Source organism: Pelmatolapia mariae, linkage group LG13 (genome assembly GCF_036321145.2).
Source record: "Pelmatolapia mariae isolate MD_Pm_ZW linkage group LG13, Pm_UMD_F_2, whole genome shotgun sequence".
In the NCBI taxonomy this organism is placed as follows: domain Eukaryota; kingdom Metazoa; phylum Chordata; class Actinopteri; order Cichliformes; family Cichlidae; genus Pelmatolapia; species Pelmatolapia mariae.
The window spans coordinates 25,352,912-25,378,385 of record NC_086238.1 but is presented as its reverse complement, the minus strand read 5'-3'; the positions used below and the strand labels follow the sequence as shown (position 1 = coordinate 25,378,385).

At 40.1% G+C, this 25,474-nt stretch overlaps 1 protein-coding gene across 2 annotated transcripts in view; it reads right to left on the bottom strand.

The window, feature by feature from the left end:
• Nucleotides 1-218: 218 nt before the first annotated feature.
• Nucleotides 219-25,474, bottom strand: part of LOC134639735 (peroxisomal membrane protein PEX13-like) — a 42,008-nt gene continuing 16,752 nt past the window's right edge. For both annotated transcript variants that reach the window (XR_010095384.1, XM_065471860.1), the window contains 3 exons: nucleotides 1,798-2,066; nucleotides 1,286-1,408; nucleotides 219-1,117 (listed from right to left, as the gene is read on the bottom strand). Coding sequence is in view for 1 of the 2 variants with exons in the window: in XM_065471860.1 (XP_065327932.1) it covers nucleotides 996-1,117; nucleotides 1,286-1,408; nucleotides 1,798-1,921 (369 nt within the window). In the remaining variant the exon portion in view is untranslated. The remainder of the gene's footprint in view (nucleotides 1,118-1,285; nucleotides 1,409-1,797; nucleotides 2,067-25,474) is intronic.

Genomic DNA, 25,474 nt, shown 5'->3' with positions numbered 1-25,474 from the left:
TGTTTTGTTTTATTAATCTTTGATTTCTTGATGTGTCTTTGTTAGTTCTTAGGTTTTGGTTCTGTGTCCCCGCTGTTCTGTGTTGGTATTGTGCCTCTATATAAATAGCATCATAATTTCATATTTTGTCAGCACTTCCTAGTAGTATGTAACTACACCATAAATGTCAGGGTTTGCATGTTGAGATATGAATGGAGGACCCAAGATGCAGGCACTGCTGATGTGAGTGAGCTTTATTCATGGAGAGTGACATACAAACAAAGGCGAGGGAGGCGAGAAACAAAACTAAGAAAACCTAAACTGGGAAAGCTGAGAACCAAATAACAAACCTGGACACGAGGGAATGGAGTTAAAACACGAAGGATGACAAGCAGGAAAAACAGCATGGAGGAGCACAGACGGACCAGTAACACACACAAGAGGACAAATGCTATAAATTAGTGAGGGCCCGCTTGAAGCTGACGCTCCGGCGCGTGTGTCAAAAAACACCAACACACCGCTTCAGAAGCACTCTGTCGATGCTTGATTCGTTTGGCCACAGTCACGTGATCAGTGATGTCCAATTGTGAATTGTGAATTCCACTGTGTAGAGTGGGCAATCATAATGACGCAGTTCAGTTTTTTTGTAGATTCAAGCTGCTCTTCATATTTTTGACCACCAGATGTCACCAGAGAGGACTGTGTTAAAAAGCTTCCAGTAATGAATCGTTTTTCAACACAAGCTTCAATGCTTCAGAAAGCTTTGTTTGGCCATCACTACTATAAATACACACAGAGGGAAACGAGGAAACTGCACACAGGAGGGGGACACAGCTGAGCCTAATGAATCTGACGAGACTGAGCTGAAAGACGAGATGGATCATTCAAGTACTGTACATGATGTGGGTAGATGCTGTACGTTTATGGGCTGCAGGAGAGGCACAGATTAGGGTATTTGTGCAGACGAGGTTGTTTGGGGTGCCTGCGTGTTTGCCTGCTGGGCCTGAGCGAGCCTCTCATATCTGTGGCCCGGCGGTCTCTTCTCTTGCTGAGGATCTTAACGTAGTTGGCTGGGACGAGCATGTGGTCTCACCGTCCACACTGGCCAGGAGCCAGCCACGCACACGGGGCTGTAGCTCTAAACACGAGGGAGAGGAAAACACTGTGATAGATGTAAACATGGGGCACGCTCACACAAAAGAAGAGCCCTCATCTGTTAGTTGTAAGATAAGGAAAACAAAAATAGAAGGTTTTGGGTCAAAGCACTCAGAATCAAATGTCCCGCAGCCAGTAAAAAGCTCATCACCTTTAGGAGCGAGGTTGAGCATCTCTCCAGCTCGCATAGAAAGCTCCTCCTGAGAAGCAGCTGTCAAGTCATATTCTCCTCTGGCCACCACGTGGTCGTCCTCCTCGCTCGCCCAGTTAGTGTCTAAACCAAGCAAGGAAACTGAATTAACGACATTCATAATTTTAACTGGTCTTAACCAAAAACAAGTCCTTCTGCTTTTCCTTACACTTGTAAAGTAACTAATGGCATATGGAGCTATGGTACCCAATTTATTTGCCACAGAGTTACACAAAGGCACATATGATGTCATACAAGCAGACTCATCTTTACACGTGTACTGCAGCCCTGAACATTACCAGGTTCAGATTCTATTATCAAACTTTACAACAGCAGCCTTAATTACTTTAACTCAAAACAATTAGCACCTGCAGCCACTGTCCTGTGTTGAGTACACCTCTCAAAACAACAAAATGTACTCATGTGAATATGTAAGTGCTTGCTGTTCCATCTCTTCCACCTGCTGCACAAACCTGCTGGGGGGGACGTCTTCAAGGTGAGGTGTGTGTCTGTATCCTCCCAGGCTGTAGCCACCACCATAGCCGCCACCATAGCTGTAGCTGTAAGGCCTGTAGCCACCACAGATGGAGCTCCCATAGAGGCTGTAAGAGGGGAGAAGGAGCTGTTGGATGGACGGTAGGACTGCTGGACCTGACGAGGGGGCACCAGGAGCGCCAACCTGGGCAGGACAGAAGAGCCAGCAGGGGTGGAGGAGCCTGTAGCTTATCCCAAATCTGTAGATCTGTTTGGTGACAACATAAAGATAGAATATCAGTAAAATCCACCCATAATTCATTGCAACATTAATTGAGCAAAGCATTAGTTCGAAACGTCATGGAGTCAAGCTAAACCACAAACTGAATGAACAGCTCATAGAGTGGCTCTCTTCCACAGCGTGTCCTTTGTCCTTTCTCCCTCCCCTCAACCCCAACCAGTCCTCAGAGGCTGCCCCTCCCTATACCTGGTTCTGCTGGAAGTTTCTTCCAGTTAAAATGGTGTTTTTCCTTCCCACAGTCACCAAGTGCTCACTCAAAAGGGTTTTTTTTGATCATTTAGTTTTCTCTGTATTACAATAGGGCCTCCACCTTGCAGTATAAAGTGTCTTGAGGTGACTGTTGTTGTGATTAACGCTATATAAATAAACTGAAATTGAATTGAGTCAACACTTCCTCCTGCCTCATCTCCAGCTCTGCTACTCTTCATCTGTACAGACTGTGGAAAATACACAATAAATTCACCATCAACCAGCAGCTAGTGGCAACTTTTAGCATGGGATGTTTTCTGACATGAGCTGACATTATGAACCAGTCAACACACCTTAAATATCATTATAACAGCTCTGATTGTTCAGCTTCTCCAATCTGATGACCATATTCTCTTAACCGTAAAAAGATATGTTGATATGTCCAAAAAAGATAAAGATGTGTCCAGATTTAATTCCATTTCCTCACTTAAAGCGGAAAAAAGTGTCAGGGTGGGGGGACTGATTGAACTGTGATTGTGGAATTTGCCTCACACAGGTGCGTTCACTATTGCTTGTTTGAGAATACTGCTGTATATATACAAATGCTGACTGTACAAACAAACTGTTGTACATATATTTTTAGAATTATCGGAAAATGTTGAGAAAAAGACAAGAAAAAACAATGACTTGCAGCATCAAGCGGAGGAGTTTAATCTTCTCTGGGTCTCGTTTAGGAGTTTGGGGACAGGTGAGCAGAGGACTGACAGATGAAAAAAAATGAGCTTTCTCTAAGGGTGTTGCCTCTCCCTTAAAGACAGGCTGAGGAGTTCAGCTACTCAAAAGGGGCTCAGAGTAGAACTGCTATTCCTTCACGTTGAAGAGAGGCTGATGAGAAAAGGAGAAAGAGGCCCCAGGGCAGACCCAGGACACTCTGGAGAGGCTATATCTCTCAGCTGGCCTGAGGATGTCTTGGTGTTATCCCAGAAGAAGTGGAGGAGGTGGCTGGGGAGAGGGAGATGTGGGCTTCTCTGCTTAGGCTGCTGCCCGGGTAAACCAGTCCTTGATAAGCAGAAGAAAATGGATGGATAACAATAATAAGCAGAAGAAGCTAAAAGACACAGACACAAATTTAAAATAAAACATTATTAGTTATGAATTGAAAGATATAATTATTCAGCTATATAATAACTCAGCTTATAAATATACATGTAGGCATTTTTTTAAAGTAAATTATCGGGCAAAGGAACTGAGTTTGTTGGCAAACAGCAACAGGAAGACAGCAGCTACATTTTCTTCTGAATTGACAGTTAGCAAGTACAGAACAAACAGAAATGCAATTACAATATTTATTTTATTAATTTAACTTATTACCCAGAACTGCAACAAAACAAACAAACAAAAAACGCTCAATTAACAGAAGAGAGAGAAATCTAGCGAGACACTCTGACTAGGACACGGCCTCAGAGGACCAAACTAGCAGTCAGCCACTTGTACGGCTGTGCAGATAAATAATTAGTTGCCGTTTTTGTTTTGGGGGCTTTTTTTATTCCTGGGACTTCTGATCCTCTCCAAATACACAGGGAAGTACCTGATGCAGCTAGTTTTGGGTACTACCATCACCAAGCATTTACAAAATCTATTAGAGGATAATAAAGTGTTTTCACCAACTTGGCCCAGAAGAAAAACATATTTTAGCATATAAAATAGCAGTCTCTTCCAAACAAGTCCTTTAGCATGCTGATGTTAAAAAATATCATGTAGAGTAAGACAGGCATAGAGAACAGCACTGACTGGGAGAGGCTTTGAACAGATGACATACTCAGTTCAATTCAACATATAAGACTTTAAGAATGCACAAGCATCTATCAAAAACCTATTTAATCTATCATCTGTGATATTATTATATACAATTATAATGTATTGTTCATCTCCCTTAGATAAACAGGCAGCCTTCAGGTATGAAATATTCATTTGTCTACTGTTTCAGTGGCTGATAGTGCCCCACAGGCCTCAATGTGAGTTTGAAGCCATTATAATGTTTAAGTTGTTTAACGATAAACAGATTTTGAATGAAAGCCACGAAACTTCGGTAGCACAAAAAAGTCTATATTCTTTGTGTCCATATGGATCAGTCATATTACCATTATTTCCCCCTAAGGTTGCCAAAAGCACCAAGTTAATACTTGAAAAAACTGCAGCAATACACAAAAATATAATCAATATTCTGTTTACTTGGTGACAACGCCGCTTTTAGCCTTCAATCAGAAAGCCTTAAGTTGGCTAGTTAAGCATCGGGCTAACGTTTAAAGCTTTCACTTTGGAGAAGTAACTCGCATTACTGCTACTGCTGTGTAATCTTGGTTAAATTCACAGCATATTCCATAAATTACCCTGCAATAACTAACTGTTATAATAGCGGCACCGTATTGCATCACACTGAGTGCATTTCAATCATTTATCCCGCGAGTTTGCTAGCTAGCAAAATAATAAAAACGATTTTAAAAATTAGCATGTGTAACGTACACACTCGAGAAAATGATTTACTAGGACTTACGCAAACTCCCCCATTGTGAAAACGTACAAATCCTTCTTGTATTTTTGGTTTTCCAGCAAACACTCATTAAAACGGCCTCCAGGCACGTTAGTGCACTCACCCCCGACTGTTCGGGGAGGGGGTGGGGGGTCACAAATTGAAACAGACTGACGTGCAGAGCTACAAGGCAGCCCAGGCAGAGAAATGTTGCTTTTAGACTTTTTATTTCTCTATCTGATAAGAAAACTATTCAATCAGATAGTTATTTGTGGTGAATGAAATACAGTTTCAAGACGTTTTAAGCACAAAATCCCAAATAGAAGCACTACAATATTAAAATCCAAGATTGTTCAAGGATTTCAAGCACCCGTACGAAACCTGCATATGAAGTTGATGATTGTTAAAATAAAATAGAACATTTTCATCAATTTCTTGTACGAAATGACTATATACAGAAAAGCTCGACATGTTATGCAAAAGAAAAAAAAAACAATTCTCGTAATTGTCAGTTTCGTAATTTCAAAATTCTTCAAAACTAACATTTTCTTTGATTGACTCATATTAAATTTCCTACGGTCAAATTCAGTGTGAACAATATTACACAAACAAACATGTGTGTGTGCGCCTGCGCATACATTAGAATCACTTTGATCCCTTGTGATGCGGTAACTTTGCTTTGATCCTGTATGACTGGTAGCTTTGCTTTGATCCCAAAACCCATAAATACCAGCGCTCACCTATTATACTTTATGGCATAACGGACGTTGACCTGACACCAACCCAAACCCTTTCGAGACGTTTTGAGAACATTTTAGGACAGAAACCAAAACAAGTTCAGTTTTGTTTCTAACCAATTCACAGAGCAAACAGACAGATCGTGGCTATTAAAGTCAACAAGAGCGACCCTGAAATTCTGCAACAGGCAAAACTGACCAAAGAACAATTTCAATACGAGACAGATTATCAGTCCAAGGAAAGTCGATATAAAACCTAAGCGTTTCGATGACCTCGAACATCGACTGAAGGTTAGGCGAGGACCTGAAAATGGCCAACCATTATTTGTTAGTCTAATCAAACAGATGTTGGTCATGTTTCTGAGGTCGGTTTTCTCCTTTTTTATGTTGCTCTTTCAGTTTTTCTCCTGAGATGAGGTATGAAGTGTCTGTGGTGCAGCTGATCTGGTCTGTCTCGAGACAGTCCAGGCTGCACTCACCTGCAGCAGGTGGAGACTCACCAGAACATTCAGACCTCACAAATTTTGTCTTTCTCAACTCTTCTATAAAGGGTTTCTCTCCGGAGGAGGTCCACCTTTATAATGGGTGGCCAGGCGGCCCAGTCTGGGTTTTTTCTGCTTTCTTTCACACGCCTGAGGGGTGGTGCCACACCATCACGAGGGCTGGCTAGGCTTTCGCAGCCTGTGTGAGTGTATGTGTCTGCACGACTGTGTTTATTGTGTTATATATTTCAAAAAGATGCACATCTGCAGTTTCTTTGGTGGATCTGGTCTCGTCTGTCTTGAGACAGTCCAGGTTGCACCCACCTGTAACAGGTGGAGACTCACCAGTACATTCAGAACTCTGAATGTGTGTGCAGTGTGCGCAAAATTTCCATGTTCGGATTTCTTTTGGGGAGTTTATCTCTGGATGTGTGTAAATGTATGTGCATTCATGTGTGCCTGCGTGGAGTCCTGAGGTTTGCTGGTAGGGTGGACGTCTACGCATAATCACAAGTGTGTGCAAACATTTCCATGTTTTAATTTCTGGGAATTTGGTTTCTTTGGGGGAGTTTATCTCTGGATGTGTGTAAATGTATGTGCATTCATGTGTGCATGCGTGGAGATCTGATGTTGGCTGGTAGGATGGACCTCTATGCATAATCACATGTGTGTGCAAGCATTTCCATGTTTGGATTTCTTTGGGGCGGTCCACCAATGTTAAGAGCGGTGAGGCGGCCCACTCCCGGTTTTTCCTGCTTTCTTTCCCGCACCTGGAGGGCGTCGCAACCTCCTCATGAGGGCTGGCTAGTTTTTGGGAGTGTGTGTGTGTGTATGTATAACTGTGCTTATTGTTTTGTTTATTTCAAACAGATGCGTGTCCTCACCTCTGCAGTGCTGCCGTCTCCTGTATCCCGGCATGTTTCTAAGGCAAGTTTTCTCATTTTTTATGTTGTTCTTTTGGTTTTTGTCCTGAGATGAGGTTTGAAGTGTCTGTGGTGCACCTGGTCTGGTCTGTCTTGAGACAGTCCAGGCAGCACCCACCTGTAACAGATGGAGACTCACCAGAACATTCAGATCTCACAAGTTTTGTGTTTCTCAACTCTTCTGTTGAGGGTTTCTCTGAGAAGGGGAGGGCAGTGTGGCCTGGGGGAGGTCCACCGATATAAAGGGTGGCCATGTGTGTGTATCTGTTAATGTCTAGATGTGTGCAGACTTATGTGCATTAAGCCTGCGTGTCTTATTCCATCATGTGTCATGTATCACTCCAAATCTCACTACCTTTAACTGATAATAACTGTTTGCTTAGTGTTATGTCTAAAAGGTATTACACAATCGCCTCTAGTAGAGGATCACGTTTGTTTTCCACTGATAATGGATTTTTACATGACTGACCAATGATTGTGGAGCACATCCATGTAGGAGCAAACTTAAATGTTTAAAAATGTTCAAAACTTAAGATATTACATTTCTGAAGTATGACGGAAGGAAAAAGTTACATTATTTCATATTTTAAAAAAATCCAATTTCATATGATCAAATTTATGTCAAAAAGTTCATATTTCTTCCCTCCTATGTCATGTGTGAGTACTGTACTGTAAATGTCATATATATCAGATGATACTGATAACCTAATGCTAATTGCAATAACTATGCAGAGGTCTCTAGGCCTCCACTTTTATGGAGCATGTGAAGTTTGGGGCAGAGTGGACAAAGAAAAGTTTCTCAGCAGGTTCAACAGCTTGCTACAACACAGGCCGATGAAGTATTGCACTCACTCATCCAAACTGGCAAACATGTAACATACACCCTAAGACTGATCCTGCTTTTTACTCCTTTGCTATGATTTCATTTGATATTATGTAGCCTTGGAGACAGTTTGCATAGATTAGAATGTTAGATTGCTGTGATGTCATCAATGCCCGATGTTTTGTTTTAATGTCTTGTGATAGTTCTAAGTGCAGACAAAGTCAGAGTTCAAGTGAGTTTAGTACAATTTTGAACCAGTTTCTGACATGTGGTCAAAATCTTGGCCGACCTTTACCACACCACGTGCTGTGGGTGTGCGTAAATATCTAGGTGAGTAAAGTCTCCTTTACCTGTTAAATTCATCTTAATTTGGGGCTTTTACTTCAGGTGTTTTGATTCAGTAGTAACCAAGTGATCTTTGTACAAACTGCAGACCGCCACACTGATCCCTGGTTCCTCAGGATAGAGGACAGGACGTCAGATGGGCGAATCAAGAGCTCCAAACGCAAAGATTGTGCCACAGAAAGACTGGAAAAAGCTTCCAAAAGAAGCAAGGACAGCAAAAGTCCAACCCCAGGCCTCAGCCATCTTGTCTTGGAGAAGTGTAAGTGAGACATTCAGAGATTTTTTGTTTTACAGTTATTGATCATCTGTAGGCCTGCGTGGAGTTCAGAGGTCTAATTGGTTTTGGTTTTTGCAGCTGCTTTCAGAAAGAAGAGCAGCAAAGGAAAGTCAAGCAGCGATGGAACAAAACAACCACGCAGTAAAAAGAGCAAGACATCAAGCTCACAGGAGGAGGCCAGCTGCTCCGTCTACGAGTCAGATACACACAGCACATACAAAAGTCACACTAAAGGTAAGAAGTACATAGGTAAGTTCACACCACACCTGCAGTGATAGAGCCTCTTTCCCAAGCTCTCAGAGTTTAGCTGGTATCCATCTGCTAATCACTAGGAAGCTTCTAACAAAGACTGTATGAATGTGTACATTGAGGCAAAGTCAGCTTTCCTACATACAACTAATCACAACCCCTGTGTTAGTTGTGTCTCTCTGTAGAGGACTTTGAAGAAAAATACGAAGAGCAGGATAAGCTGGGTGAAGGAGGCTTTGGGACTGTCTTCTTTGGAAAACGCAGAGAAGACAATTTCCCAGTATGGCTTCTTATGTGTGCACTTTACAATTCTTCTAGTGGCAATCTTTAATGGATAATGTAAATCTGATTATTTGAACGTATTTTTCATTTGTCTGTCAGGTCATAATGAGACAGCTGGTACATGCAGCCGCTGAAATGCAATCCAAGGGTGTCTTCCATCGAGACATTAAGCCAGACAATATTGTGTTTGACACATCGCCTGATCATCCAGCATTTCTATGTGTCAAATTCATCGATTTTGGCATTGGAGTCCCTTTTAGAGCAGAAGCAGTCACACGAAGAAATGGTAGGCCGTCAGCCTCACTGTTTAAATGTCCTTGCCTGCCCACACGCTTAGTGTCCACATGAATTCCTTACCATGAATAATTACTCTCTGGATTTTAGGGACCAAATCAGCCGCTGTAAACTGGCAGGACTTTAATGCCACCACAGCAGACTGCGTCACAGTTTTGCAGCTGGGTGCGGTGATGGATTGGCTGGTACGTCACATCATCCCTGATGACAACAACACATCTGAGATGCACACTGACATTTCAGAGGGGAAGCTGAATGTTAATTCTTTAACCTGTCACATTACAAAAACTTGAAAAAATCCCCCAAAGAAACCAAATTCCAAGAAATCCAATCATGGAAATGTTTGCACACACTTGTGATTATGCACAGAGGTCCACCCTACCAGCCAACCTCAGATCTCCACGCATGCACAAATGAATGCACATACATCGACACACATTCTGGTATTGATATTTGACATCACAGTAGAGACGCAAATCTGGCATAGCTCTGAGGTCTTTCAGTCGGATATCTGGCTAACAGGCCAAAAATTAAGTCTACTAGGAGACGGGGGTGTCGACCATACAAGAGGTAGTGGGGTGAAAAGCCTGTTGCCTCATGCCTGGTGCAGTTGTATGCATGTACTATCTGAGGCAGATGCTCTTTCCAGCTGCTCTTTGCCTTCTCCTCCAGTGTCCTTAGCATTTGAAGAAATATCCAATTAAATGGCTCAGCTGGAAATGGGTTGCCATTTGGATGGTATGGTGTTGTCCTTGAGTGAGCATCTCCAGCCAGGTGTCCCCACTTTGCAGTTATTTATTTGTAAAAAATGTTTGGTATCATGTATGATTTTCGTTCCACTTCTCAAGTGTACACCACTTTGTATTGGTCTTTCACGTGGAATTCCAATAAAACTGATTCATGTTTGTGGCTGTAATGTGACAAAATGTGGAAAAGTTCAAGGGGGCCGAATACTTTTGCAAGCCACTGTATATCAGATGATACTGATAACCTAATGCTAATTGCAATAACTATGCAGAGGTCTCTAGGCCTCCACTTTTATGGAGCATGTGAAGTTTGGGGCAGAGTGGACAAAGAAAAGTTTCTCAGCAGGTTCAACAGCTTGCTACAACACAGGCCGATGAAGTATTGCACTCACTCATCCAAACTGGCAAACATGTAACATACACCCTAAGACTGATCCTGCTTTTTACTCCTTTGCTATGATTTCATTTGATATTATGTAGCCTTGGAGACAGTTTGCATAGATTAGAATGTTAGATTGCTGTGATGTCATCAATGCCCGATGTTTTGTTTTAATGTCTTGTGATAGTTCTAAGTGCAGACAAAGTCAGAGTTCAAGTGAGTTTAGTACAAGTTTGAACCAGTTTCTGACATGTGGTCAAAATCTTGGCCGACCTTTACCACACCACGTGCTGTGGGTGTGCGTAAATATCTAGGTGAGTAAAGTCTCCTTTACCTGTTAAATTCATCTTAATTTGGGGCTTTTACTTCAGGTGTTTTGATTCAGTAGTAACCAAGTGATCTTTGTACAAACTGCAGACCGCCACACTGATCCCTGGTTCCTCAGGATAGAGGACAGGACGTCAGATGGGCGAATCAAGAGCTCCAAACGCAAAGATTGTGCCACAGAAAGACTGGAAAAAGCTTCCAAAAGAAGCAAGGACAGCAAAAGTCCAACCCCAGGCCTCAGCCATCTTGTCTTGGAGAAGTGTAAGTGAGACATTCAGAGATTTTTTGTTTTACAGTTATTGATCATCTGTAGGCCTGTGTGGAGTTCAGAGGTCTAATTGGTTTTGGTTTTTGCAGCTGCTTTCAGAAAGAAGAGCAGCAAAGGAAAGTCAAGCAGCGATGGAACAAAACAACCACGCAGTAAAAAGAGCAAGACATCAAGCTCACAGGAGGAGGCCAGCTGCTCCGTCTACGAGTCAGATACACACAGCACATACAAAAGTCACACTAAAGGTAAGAAGTACATAGGTAAGTTCACACCACACCTGCAGTGATAGAGCCTCTTTCCCAAGCTCTCAGAGTTTAGCTGGTATCCATCTGCTAATCACTAGGAAGCTTCTAACAAAGACTGTATGAATGTGTACATTGAGGCAAAGTCAGCTTTCCTACATACAACTAATCACAACCCCTGTGTTTGTTTTGTCTCTCTGTAGAGGACTTTGAAGAAAAATACGAAGAGCAGGATAAGCTGGGTGAAGGAGGCTTTGGGACTGTCTTCTTTGGAAAACGCAGAGAAGACAATTTCCCAGTATGGCTTCTTATGTGTGCACTTTACAATTCTTCTAGTGGCAATCTTTAATGGATAATGTAAATCTGATTATTTGAACGTATTTTTCATTTGTCTGTCAGGTCATAATGAGACAGCTGGTACATGCAGCCGCTGAAATGCAATCCAAGGGTGTCTTCCATCGAGACATTAAGCCAGACAATATTGTGTTTGACACATCGCCTGATCATCCAGCATTTCTATGTGTCAAATTCATCGATTTTGGCATTGGAGTCCCTTTTAGAGCAGAAGCAGTCACACGAAGAAATGGTAGGTCGTCAGCCTCACTGTTTAAATGTCCTTGCCTGCCCACACGCTTAGTGTCCACATGAATTCCTTACCATGAATAATTACTCTCTGGATTTTAGGGACCAAATCAGCCGCTGTAAACTGGCAGGACTTTAATGCCACCACAGCAGATTGCGTCACAGTTTTGCAGCTGGGTGCGGTGATGGATTGGCTGGTACGTCACATCATCCCTGATGACAACAACACATCTGAGATGCACACTGACATTTCAGAGGGTAAGCTGAATGTTAATTCTTTAACCTGTCGCATTACAAGGTTTGAAAATTCTGTTTTCGGTGTTATCTGTCTTTATCTGTATCACTAATGCACACGCAGACTTATATAAACACCAACGTGATAAACTCAAACCCCTCTGTTGTATTTCTGAACAGACTGCAAGTGTTTTCTGTTGGGTTGTTACTGTCAGAACCATGAAGACCGCCTCACCCTAGAGGAACTTCAGAATCATCCCTGGCTCAAATGACTTATTGATGCCAAGCAAAACAGGGTCACAGAGCAGAAGCTCTAACAGAGCCTGAGTCAGCCTGAGTTATGAATACAGTTGTGGTCTAATGTTTTGTCAGTGGTACAAAGTTTGCTTTTGTGCACTTTGCCACTTCAGTTTGTATTTAGAGCCACAACTGTATACACAACAGACCGAATATGCTCAGCTTTGCCAAAGCTTGCAGGAATTGGAGTTTAATTTGATCAATGAATTATTTCTGAATCAACAAAAAAATGGGCAAATGTAAAGAAATGTATCAATCAGGGAATTAGTAGCAACATTAATTGGACAATCTAAATTTGTTGGTTAATTATTAAATGAATCTGGATAACTCATCCTGCATCTCCTGTGATTTTAAGTCACTGATATTGATTTATTAACGATTATTTGTTTGTACTAATGTGTCACAATTTCCTTGAACGTTAAAGGGTCTGGATTTCTTCTCTTAAGCGCCTCAGGGTGATCATCCTGTCCTGTCAGACTAAGAAATGCAGTTGTGAGTTTTTCATTGCTTCGCCTGCACAAAATACCTAGGCACCAAAAATGGTCCAGCTCTCTCCTGCTGTCCTGTTGTATAAGGCGCACACAATTCACCGTGATGAGAGGATAACTTTTGTCACTGCTCCTGTCCTTGATCCTCTGAGCCACTTAAACACCAAACTACTTGTGCGCTGTAGGGGCTTTTCTAATGGTCGTGCTAAGGAGTCCTTTCCCTCCCATCAGTTGCAGAATGCACTCAGAGTTGTACAACACTGGTGTAAATATCAAGATGATGCAACTTTGAACATATTTAGGTCAACAGACTTTTGACTAAAGTAAGAAGAAAAGTGAATCTAACAAATAATATGAATTGGTGTTAAATAGTTACTAGTTACTAGACAGTAACTAGGCCAGGGGATGCTAATCACCTGCCAAGGGATATTAGTGACTGACTTATTGATGCTAGTTAATAGCTTAGGTATTCTATGTGGTAACCTGGCAAGTAATCACTTGCCTTAAAAGTCTCGCCAGTCCCCTAGGGACACTTGTTGGTGGTATTTATTTGTTCATGTTACAGGCCTTGCTGTAGTGGGCGTGACCACAGATTACAATCCTGTAAAACAGGAGAGATAATGAACAGAGGAAATTTGTTCTTGTTCAGTTTCCCTTTCAGGTGAGGTAACTCTGGGTTGCTCTGACATATAAAATGTGTATTTATTTTCTGGACTCTCTCTGGATTCCTCTGCAGCTGATATGTTGCTCTCAGATTCACTGTTTGATGCTGAGCTTGTGGTGAAATATGACATCATACTGTATGCCTATATGACATCATACTGTATGCCTATATGACATCAATCTGTATGCATATACGATATCAAGCTGTCTCGTTCCAGGACTTCAAGCTGAGTGCATACTGCATACATGAGACAAGGCTGTATGACATAAACAGTAGCGGTTTTAGATACGGGCGACACGGGCGGTTGCCCGGGGCGGCATCGTGGTGGGGGGCGGCATCAGGGGCATCGGCAAAAAAAACCCAAAACATGCTTGTACTCATGCTGCCCCGACATCATGCCAGCGCATATTGGGAATGGCATAGGCACCGATCGGTTTTCTATCGCCCATTAGCTGGGAGTAACGGCGCCCTCAGTTTGCGAGGTGCGCCTGCTGCTTGCGGCACAGGGAGGAGAGGGCGGGGCGGCGGGGGATTCTCTGGCTGGCTGGAGCAGCATCTAATAACCAACTCGCAAAATAAAACTAAATAAAAACAAACCAACAACACGAAAACACCAGACATTATGATACAGACTTATAATTTGCACCGATGTTTTTTCAAAATTCTATACGCGAAAAGTGAGCGTGAGAGCCCTCGGTGCGTCTGCTCGCTGCTGAAGTCAAAGTAAACTTTATTGTCATCTCCGCTACATACAGTCCAGTATATAGAGAGACGAGACGACGAGGCTCCAGTTACAGCAGTGCAAGTAAACGAACAATAAATATTTAAGAGTTTCACAAATAAATATACACTTTAGGACTTGGGGTAAAGGGATCAATAACAATTTAAAATGTATATTTTATATTTTGTTGATTTAAAGTCTCATACACAACCCGTTTTTAAAGTTTAAAAAAAAAGAGAAAAGAAGAGGAGTGTAGCGACTTCCACAGTCGTTGAGCCTGCCTGACGCGCTGTCAACTTTACGCAATAATGCCAGAGGTGGAATTGCTTGCTTGTTTATTAAAGTGCTTGAAAAGTACTTTAATAAACGTGATCGGCTCGCGATTCAAACTCTTAAAACATCACAGGCTCTAATGCAACAAGGGGAAACTCGTTGTGCTGCGGTCAACAAAAACTACCAGCCCTCCTCTCTGTCAAAATCAAACCAGTGAAAGACAGACTGACAACGCCCTCTTAATGTCGCCGCTACCACCCACGTGACTCCCGTTACACATCACCATAGCAACCAAACAAATGAAAACCCAGTGATCATTAAAATTCAATACATTTAATTATGGCTCCTACAAGGAGAAACGAGCAAAAGATACAGGTAAGCAGATGTGTCATTGGATAATGGCAGGTCATGTATCCTAAAACATTAAGAATCAGAATACTTTCTTAATCCCTAAGGAAATTATGTGGGTTACAGTTCCTCCAAGAAGAAATGGTAAAATAGTAACAGTAGCAGACTAAACTCCAAACAATATATACAATAATATAATGTTAATTAGTCAGTGTCAATTGCTGATTTGTCCTGTTCTCATTGTATGACGAATTATGATGTCTGTTTAGTAGCCGTTTACATACTATGCATACTCTCTCTCTCTTCATATGTGTGTGTGTGTGTGTGTGTGTGTGTGTGTGTGTGTGTGTTTGATGCTGAGCTTGTGGTGATACTCTAAGCCAGTACTGTACTCTGGCTGTTTCAGAGTTTTCACAGTCACTGGTTTCGTAGGGTTACTGATGTGTTTGACTGGTTTCTTTTGCTTAATGCAGGGGTGTTTTCTGGTCACATACGCCTCAATGTCCTTCTTCATAAAAGGCCAGTAGAAACGGTCCCGTGCCAAGTGAATGACCCTCTCTGCCCTGCGTGACCCAAGTCATCATGGAGATGTTTAAGCACTAGGAGATGATATTGTGCTGGCAGCACAAGCTGCCTTCGCTGAGCCGCTGTACGATGTTGCAGCTGATTTTCCATATGAAGCTTTCCCCACTCGTGCATAAGCTCTCTCACAGGGCCACTGGCTCTCCTTCTGCCATCATTAGTTATTACTGATTTTGTTTCTTTCAGTTTGATAAGTTAACTGATAGAGGGATCCTTCCTTTGGGATTTTACCAGGTCACTGTGACAGGCTGCAATGGTGACATGTTCACAGGTGTCTCTGGCTGGGCATGTTAGGCACAGGGCAGCGACATATGCAGCATCTTGTCTCTTTGCAGACTCACAACCCTCCCATGTAGCCTGAATGGCCTCTCTCGTCAGCTCTTCAGTACACTTTGTGAGGTAGGTGTCAATGTCAAGTGGAAACCGAGAGAATGAGTCTGCATCGATGTTCACCTTCCCCGGCCTGTATTTGACATCAAACCTGAAATCTGCCAGCTCACCTACCCAGCGGTGGCCTACTGCATTCAGCTTTGCAGTACTCATCACATATGTGAGGGGATTATTGTCTGTATAGACCAGGGGTGACCCAGCATTTTTCCAAATACAGCAGCGCTAACCAACATCATTTTTTCAAGTAATATAGAAACTATTTTATATATTACCTTTTTAAACATCCCATTTTTCTTTCTAATGTCATTAAAACAAGTTTGCACATTTGTATAACAACAGTCAGACCTCCAGATCTTTTAAGCGTTCAGTTTTTTTCTCAGTGTCACACATAGATTAGTTTTCGTCTCTTTCAATAAGAAAGTCAAATCTTCAAACCCTAAAGCAATCTTTGTTTCTTTCAATCATTCCAATATTTTTCATCTCCTGTAATATAATTGCAGTTAACCAGGGCTTAGCTACTCTGATCCACAGTGATTTTGGGGGTGTGGATACTTGTTTTTTTTGACAGGTGCAGAGCCTTTTTCTACAAAATTACGAATAAACTGCATTTTTTAAAAGTACCATTAACATTAATGTAGACTGACAAGTAACTCAACATTTAACACAATGATCAGTAGAGAAGAAGGAAAATAACCCATTTTACAATTTCTAGTTCAGATCAAAATTATTGTTCTGATTAAGGAAACAGTAAATCTGGCCACATTATTGTCCCGATCCTCCAATTTTCCCTTTCCAATGTGACGAAATAAAATTCAACCTTTTTAAATAAAAGCAGATGCACACCCAGATATTTCTTACAGTAAGAATCCTCCAACAACCTTTCAAAAGAAACATTTTTTGTCTTTCCTTAATTTTTAGACCAACTGAATCCACAAACCTGAAGCTGCAGACCCCAAACTAACCAAATTTAATGTTTCCTTAATCAGCACAGTAATTTTTAACTCTTTGTGTGTTATGTTTACTCACAGTTTTGATGCTTGCTTCTTCGACTTGATCCATGATTGGCTCTGCACCATCGCTCTGCTGTTTTCTCTCTCCTCATGCTTCTCCTTCATGCGTCCTGTCCTCAGATATAATCCAACCAGCTGCCTCCTTGTTTCCTTCTTGACTTGTATTCGCAAAATTTCCAGTTAAATTAAGAGAAATCCAGAAAAGTTTTCCTGCTTCAAAAGCTCTTCCAATTGCCTGTCTTCTTGTCCTCCTTTAAATGTGCATTTTTGTATATTTGTATTTATTTGACTTCATATTGCCATGACAACATAACACAGAGCATCTTGGTAGATTAAAGCAGGGAGTTCTGTCCTCTGCAGAAATGCTGGTGTTCCATAGTGATGTAAAAGTATGTTAATAATCTTTAAACAGACACTCACTGATCCTGTAAGAGCAGGAATTTAACTACAAACCCTCTTAGTCCCCATCAGTATCATTCATTCTGCTCTGCCGCAATGGTCACAGTGGCTGGTTTAAGTACGTTTGCCCCATAGAAAGCCACTGATGTTCAGTGAGCCCCTTTGATACATATTTAGACCTTCATAATTTTCAGGGTGCATGAGTGTTATATCTCCATCTCATCCTAAATATTTTGCCAACATGTAAAAGGCATACGTCCACAAGATTTTGATTTCTTTAATTTTAATTTAAACTTGTTTTATTCTGTGTTGCATGTTTTGAATAATCTTCTTCAGAGTAGACTTTTGGTGTAAGCTGATAGTGAATGAAAAAAACTATAAAAAGCTGCTGTGGTTTTAATTTTCCAAGAGAGGTAATGCACATAATGCAGAGACGAGCGCACGGGGGATATCCAAATTCTAGGAAGGCAGCCTGCTGCTGTACACAGGCACATCCTTCTCAGTCATAGTTCTTAACAACTTGACTGTTTTCTCAAACCACACAAAGAGTGCTGTTTCCATTCTGGGAAGTCTACTCATTGGTGTAGGCAGCTCTTCAAATTATAAGTAGCTATATATGAGCAGCTATATTAGCTTTGACTTAACATATGTTAAATAGTATACTTTCCTCTTTTAAAATTTATGATGGCTCAAAATTCAAACCTTACAAATTAAAACCCTGAATCATCACCACTTGTGTGAACTACAAGGGTGCCATCATTTTTCTTTTCAATCCATTAAGTACCACATTTTACACACTGAGCAAGAAAGGAAGTAAGCTCTTCATGGTGACCCCAGGAATTTTAATGTATCACTTTCTAGCATACGGCTGACACTGCTCGACATCTTACAGTGCAGTATAAGAGTCCCGCCACAAGGAGACACTGAAGGCTTTCAAACCAACAGTTTCTGCTTCCAAAGCGGCGCCAACCGTCACCACCGATCATCGTACTTATGTAACACAGACCATGGATGCATGTTTGAGTTGATACATCACTTAAAGCCACCACTGTTCAGGCATCACATCTGTCCATTAGGTTTCCCTTTCATACACAACATTTTTATCCCTGGGTACTAACTTTTTTGTTGTTGTTGACTGTTTATTTATTTGTTTGTTTGTTTGTCCGATGCTCCTTTTGCACTGCTAAATAGGCTGTAGCCAACATGATTTATAAAGGGATTATAAAACTAAGAAATTACTGCATTATTTTACCTACTCCTATTAAACTCACTTTCCTAAAAACTGATTGCAGCTTCTGCTTTGTGATGTCAATGTTATGTCTCTAAATGATTTCATATCATTCATGGGAGATATGCTTGACAAATGAGAAGTTAACAAGTCACTGCTACAAGCTGAATCAATTCATTGGGGCGACCTGCGTGTTGTGTTGCATTGTCTGATTTGGTCATAGTGTGTTTTTTTTTTATTATTAGTAAAGATAACATACAAATAAAATGCACCATATATTATACATTCAGAGAATAAACATTCCTTACAAATTAACAACTTTCATACATAGGAAAAAATATATATATAAAGATGGGGTCACATAATTTAACAGATTATTAACTCACTAAATCAAAATCTTCCACAAAGGAGACAAAAAAAGCAGCCTTTTTCTTTTTAACTAAAGTCAAAGATTTAACCAACAGGTTTAAGGCGTTTTTCCAGTAAGCTAGTGTTGGTTTGGTCTTAAAAAAACGACATTTATGTATAAATTGCTTGCACAAGATTAATAACACATTAACACCATAATTAGCTTTCTTTTCTTTCAAAAACACTCCAAACATGATCATATTTAAGGTAAGTGGGGTAATTTGAATCCCACTGGAAAAAAGCCAGGTATGAAAATCCAACCAAAATATTTGTATAAAATTGCACAAAAAGAATAGATGGTCCAAATCCTCCTCTTCTGTTTCACAAAATACACAATTACCAGTTTCTATTTTGAATCTATCACCAAGGAGTCTATTTGTCGGGTAAATTTTATTCAAAATTTTAAATTGGACTTCTTTCCCTTTAGGAGGGATAGGGAAGGTGATATAATCAGTTCTTATTTTTTCAATTTCTTCCCTTTGGAAATCTTTTAATATGTAATTACGTCTAAGTAAATTTGGAGAATAAAGACTCCTTAATGAAGATCTTAGAAACTTATTATTGCATTTAACATCACAAAATCGAATATCATCTATATATAAATGCCTTAACTTGGGGGATATGTCAGAATATATTATATCATTTACAACTATGTTTTTAAGTGACAATGGAATGGATTTTATAACCCGATTAAATTTACTTTTAGAACATTGGATATTAAACTTTTGGCAAAAATCTTGATGTTCTAGAACATGTCCTTCCTCATCTACAAAATGGGCAATTGCCCAAACACCTTTTGATAACCAATCTTGAATAAAAATAGATTTTCTGTTCATTAGTATATATCTATTGTTCCAAATTGGGCTATTATGTGGAGTGAAATTATGTTTAAATAACATTTTCCAATAAAGAAGGACCTGTTTATGGAATTCAGAGAGTTTAACAGGTAGCTTAGTAATTTCAAAGTCACACTTTAGGAGAAAATCGATACCCCCCAATGTGTTAAAGACCTTACTTGGTATAAAAAACCAAATGGAGTGTGGATTATTTAGGAAGGATTTTAACCATTTAAGTTTCAAAACACCATTCATTATATCGAAGTCAATTGCGTTTCCACCACCTTCAATGTATGGTTTAACCAAATCATCTTTAGATATATAATGGCACTTATTCCTCCAAATAAAATTAAAATTCAAGCTATTAATTGTTTTAATAACTTTATTTGATATTGATAAAGAGTAAGCTGGCTATATAAATCTAGATAAACTATCCATTTTGGTTAATAATATTCTTCCAAAAATTGTGATGTCTCTTTGTAACCACTTATTTAAGATTGTCTTACATTTGTCAACATTATCTGAAATATTTACTTTTTCTAAGACTTTGTGATCTTTTGAAATTGTGATGCCCAAATATTTTACCTCCTTCTTCACCTTTATATCGTACAGTAATTGTGAATGACACTCCTTTAACGCCAATAGTTCACATTTATTTAAATTTAACTTTAAGCCTGAAGCTTTTGAGAATGTAGTGATTATTTGTTTTACCAGGGGAATCTGATGTTCATTTTTTAAGAAAAGAGTAGTGTCATCCGCAAGTTGACTAATTATTAAAAAATTATCCATAATCTCAATTCCGGCAACGCTGCTGTTTTTAATTAAAATTGCGAGCATCTCCACAACCATTATGAATAACAGCGGAGAGCTTCCACACCCTTGCCTAATTCCTCTTTTGACGCTAAATCTTTTACCTGTGCCATAGCCTAACGACACAGAGCTATTTATATCATTATACAGTATATCTATTATCTTCCTAAATTTATCCCCAAATCCAAATCGAGTTAGTGTTTCTAAAATAAAAGGATGTTCTACTGAATCGAAAGCTTTATAAAAGTCCAAGAAAAGAATAAAACTGTCATCACTAATTAGATCATTGTAGTCCAGTAAGTCTAAAGCCAATCTGATATTATTATGAATGTTCCTGTCTTTCAAAAACCCTGATTGTGTCTCACTAATTATACTTGAAACCCCTTGTTTGAGCCTTGTCGCAATTGAGCTAGAGAAAATTTTATAATCTGTATTTAATAAAGTTATGGGCCTTAAGTTATCCAATTGTCGTTTATCTTTGTTTGGTTTAGGAATTAATGTAATTAATCCTTGTTTCATGCTAGACATCAATTCTCCCTTTTCAATACTGGCCAGTATAGCTTTGAAAAAAATTTCCCTTAAGTCTTCCCAAAGAAATTGGAAGAAATTAACTGTAAGCCCATCTGGACCAGGGGATTTATTAAGCGCCATTTTCTTAACAGATGCATCTAACTCTTCAATTCTAAAGTCAGATTCACAAAATTCCTTAAATGATTCATCAATTTTAGGGATCAGATTATCTATTTGATCAAAAAAGACATCACAATCTGCTTGGGAGAACTGTGAGGAGTATAAATTGGAATAGAATGTATAAGTTTCATTCTCCAAAATTTTAGGGTCGTCACATTCAATGCCATCAATTAACAGGGAAGATATAAAATTTCTTTTCTGTCTGCTCTTTTCTAAATTAAAAAAATATGAGGAATTTCTTTCCCCCTCCTCAATCCACTTGGCGCGTGAACGCACAAAAGCTCCTTCTGCTTTATTTAGGTAGAGCTGATCTAATTTAGTTTGCAACTCCATAAGTTTACTCCTTTCTTGACTATTTAGATCATCTTTACTACAGCAATAAGTAATTTCTTGGAATAATTTACATTCATATTCTCTTTGCTTTCGACTTATGTTTTTACTGAATTGAATACTAAATTCTCTAATTTTGAAATTAATGAATTCCCATTTACTGATATATCCTACAATTAAATGGTCAGCCATAATATCTTTTATAATTTTTTTGACTATGTTGCAGTAATCTTCATTTTGTAAAAGTTTGGCATTGAACTTCCAATAAGTTCTTTTATTTGATTGTCTAATTTCCGATTCAAAGCATAGTTCAATAAAGCAATGATCAGAAAGAGGTGCATTTGACATCACAACTTTTACAGTGTGGTTAAGAATGTTGTCACTTCCTAGCCAATAGTCTATTCTAGATTTACAAGCTCCATTTGGTTTAAACCAGGAAAAGCTTTTAATTCCTGGATTTCTTACTCTCCAAATATCTGTCAAATTGTTGTTTATCAAAAAATCTATAATTAGGTTATTTTTTTGTGGTCTACCTGTCCTTGAGGGCCATCTATCAGTCCATTCATCAGGAGTCATATTCCAATCACCACCCATTAAAATATATTCCGTAGGGTATCGATCTTTAAGTTCAAAAATATTTAAAGTTATATCTTCTAACATATTTTTATTCTGACTTTCATTATTATATCCATAAACGTTGACTAAAATGAAAAACAAACTTTCAACTCTCATTACAGCAATCAACCAATGACCATTCAAGTCAGTCCGTTGTATTACAAGATCCCCAGGAAAGTTATTGAATAAAATTGCTACACCCCCCGACCTCGTTGAGCCATGGCTAAACAGGATTTTGCTACCCCATTGGTTTGACCAAAAAGATACTTCACTATCAGATGAATGAGTCTCTTGTAGAAAAATACAGTTTGATTTTTTTACCTTTGCAGTACAAAAATAAGGCTTTTCTTTTAACAGATTCTCTTAAACCCCTAACATTTAAAGAACCAAAACAAATGTTAACATTCAACATGAACTATAGACAGAATATCACTCACCACGTGAAAAAAAGAAAAAAGAAAAAAAAGTACTACATGCTGAGCTCCTCAGACCGCGAACAAGTTTCCACTATTTCAGTTTTTGTCATTTTTAGTTCTCCTGTGTTTCTTCAACTTTGCGTCCATCAATGAAGGCATGTGGACCACGAAAGTAGGCTCGTTTACCCGCACGTCTTGCCTCCTCCACCAGAGGCCATAGGCGCTGTCGATCTTGTATGTCCTCCTGCGGCAACATCTCTGCAAAGCTGATGCCTTCTTGTTTGCAGATTGAAGAATCTTTGGTGCGCCTCCACAATTCTTCTTTGATTCGCCTTTGTGTGAATAAAATAATGATGTTTCTGTTTCTGCCATCAACTCGTTTCCCTAAGCGATGAACAATATCAACGGCCTCTTCTAAGTTCAAGTCAGGGGCAATCTTCTGAAGCGTTTGCAAAACCTTCACTCTAATGTTTTCGTCTTTGTCTTCCTTCACCCCTTTCAGCTTTAAGCACCACCTCATTCGGTAGCGCTCTTGTTCTCTCACTCTTCTTTTCAAGTCTTCGTTTTCTTTAAGCAGCTGTTCATTCGCATTTGCCAGTTTAACAACTTTCAGTTTGCAATCAACTATCTCTGCAGCATTAAACTCCACAGCCTTAGCCAAGCTGGCAACCATAGCTGCACTTTGTCTGTTTTGTTCCTTGATATCTTCCAGTTGTACTTCAAATTTCTTCTCAAGTCCCAGAATGGCTTCAAAAATAGTTTTATTGGAGATATCATCTTCCTTCTCTGAAGATTTTGTTCTTTTCTCCTCCGGCGGTTGTTTTGATGGAGTTGGCGGCGCAGAGTCTGCTCCCCGTTCTCGCTTGTTTAGGCTCACGTTGGCAGCTTCAGTGCTAGCATAGCCATGGTCACTGACTTTAGCATGCGAAGACGTCTTAACATTGGGGTTTGACGGCACAAATTGCAGCTTTGCATTCTTAATAACCTTTTGGGCATCCATAGTTGTAATTCGAGTGGAAAGAGAATAAAGTTCCTTAGCAAATTTTGCGGTCTTTCGGAGCTCCTGAAAAAACACCACCGTTCAAGCTGCCATCTTGGTGCCACCGCTGCTGCAAACTGAATGTGCCCGTACCAGAGGTTATACTTAAAATGGCAGCTGTCAGGAAGTCTCTTTGGAAATTTGTGTTCGCCCTTTATGAAATAGATATGTTGTATTACAAGGTACTAATGCACCCTTGCATTGGTAAAATGAATTCTGTTAGAATAGCTGATACGCCCTCACAGAAGATTTATTTTGACCTTTCTAAAGCCTTCTTTAAAATTTAGAAAATAAAATGAAAACAGGCATATCAAAACAAGCCTACTAGAAATACTACTCTGTATTACATCCTAACACTTGGCTAAATCCTAATATGTAATTCTGGTTTAATAGTTTATTACACTAAATGCACACAGATGTTTTACTTTGGCAGGAGCTTAAACAACTGAGTTGAATTAACACAAGTTATTCATATTCAATAAACCTGTGCAATTTGTGTTGATAAAATATGATTGAAACATGTTTTGGTGAAGTAATTTGAGCTCTTGGAATATTTTAATCCTTCATAATTTTCACACTTTATTCCAACACTATTCAGTGGCAAACAAACAAAACCGTACATTTTCTGAAATATTTGTGGGTTTTTCTCGTTTGTTTTTATACTACTTAAACACTAAAGTGACCCTCCAATGTGATGACAGTGCCAGCAGTGGCCCACAGCTCATTTAACGCTTTCTCCTAATTGGCTCATAATAGTCTCGCATATGTATGAGCTATGTAGGCTATCTCTATTTTAAAATAATGACTGGGCAATGAGAGCATCTCCTCACGGTGTACTTTACTGACAACAGGACAACAGGGAATACAGAGAACTGACTGAGGACTTTGTCAACTGGTGCCAGCAGAACCACTTCCAGATCAACACTCCGAAAACCAGCGAGCAGGTAGTGGACTCCACCTACACCAGTGAACATCCAGAGAATGGGCATTAAGATAGCTGACTCATATAAGTGATCTAACCAATAAACTGATCTGGAGTAACAACAGAGAGTCCATCTACACAAAAGGATAGAGACGGTTGTATTTGCAACAGAGAAGTCTTTTGGAAGGGAGCAGGGAGAGCTCCTGAAGACCTTCTAGGACTCTGTGGTGGTATTGTCCATGTTTTATGGTGTGGTCTGCTGGGAATAGGAAGAAACTGAACAGGTTGATCAAGAAAACTAGCTCTGTTCTTGGATGCCCTCTTGACCCAGTGGAGGTAGTTATCTCTGTCAGATAACAGCTCCCACCCCATACAGGCCACCCTGACAACACTAACCTGTTTTCCCTCCAGTGATAGGCTGCTGGACCCAACTGACCGAGTGCTCAGTGAATACCTCAGGCAGCAGAAACCCAAGAAAGAGGAGGGAGACGAGGAACCATCATGGAAGGACAGGCCCCTGCACGGTATGTACCACCGGCAGATAGAGGAGGTGGCTGATATCCAGAAATCCTACCAGTGGCTGGACAAAGCTGGACTGAAAGACAGCACAGAGGCACTAATCATGGCAGCACAAGAACAAGCTCTGAGTACAAGATCCATAGAGGCTGGGGTCTATCACACCAGGCAAGACCCCAGGTGCAGGGTGTGTAAAGATGCCCCAGAGACAATCCAGCACATAACAGCAGGGTGCAAGATGCTAGCAGGCAAGGCATACATGGAACGCCATAACCAAGTGGCCGGCATAGTGTACAGGAACATCTGTGCCGAGTATAACCTGGAAGTCCCGAGGTCAAAATGGGAGATGCCCCCAAGGGTGATGGAGAATGACCGAGCTAAGATCCTGTGGGACTTCCAGATACAGACGGACAAAATGGTGGTGGCTAACCAACCGGACATAGTGGTGGTAGACAAACAGAAGAAGACGGCTGTAGTGATCGAT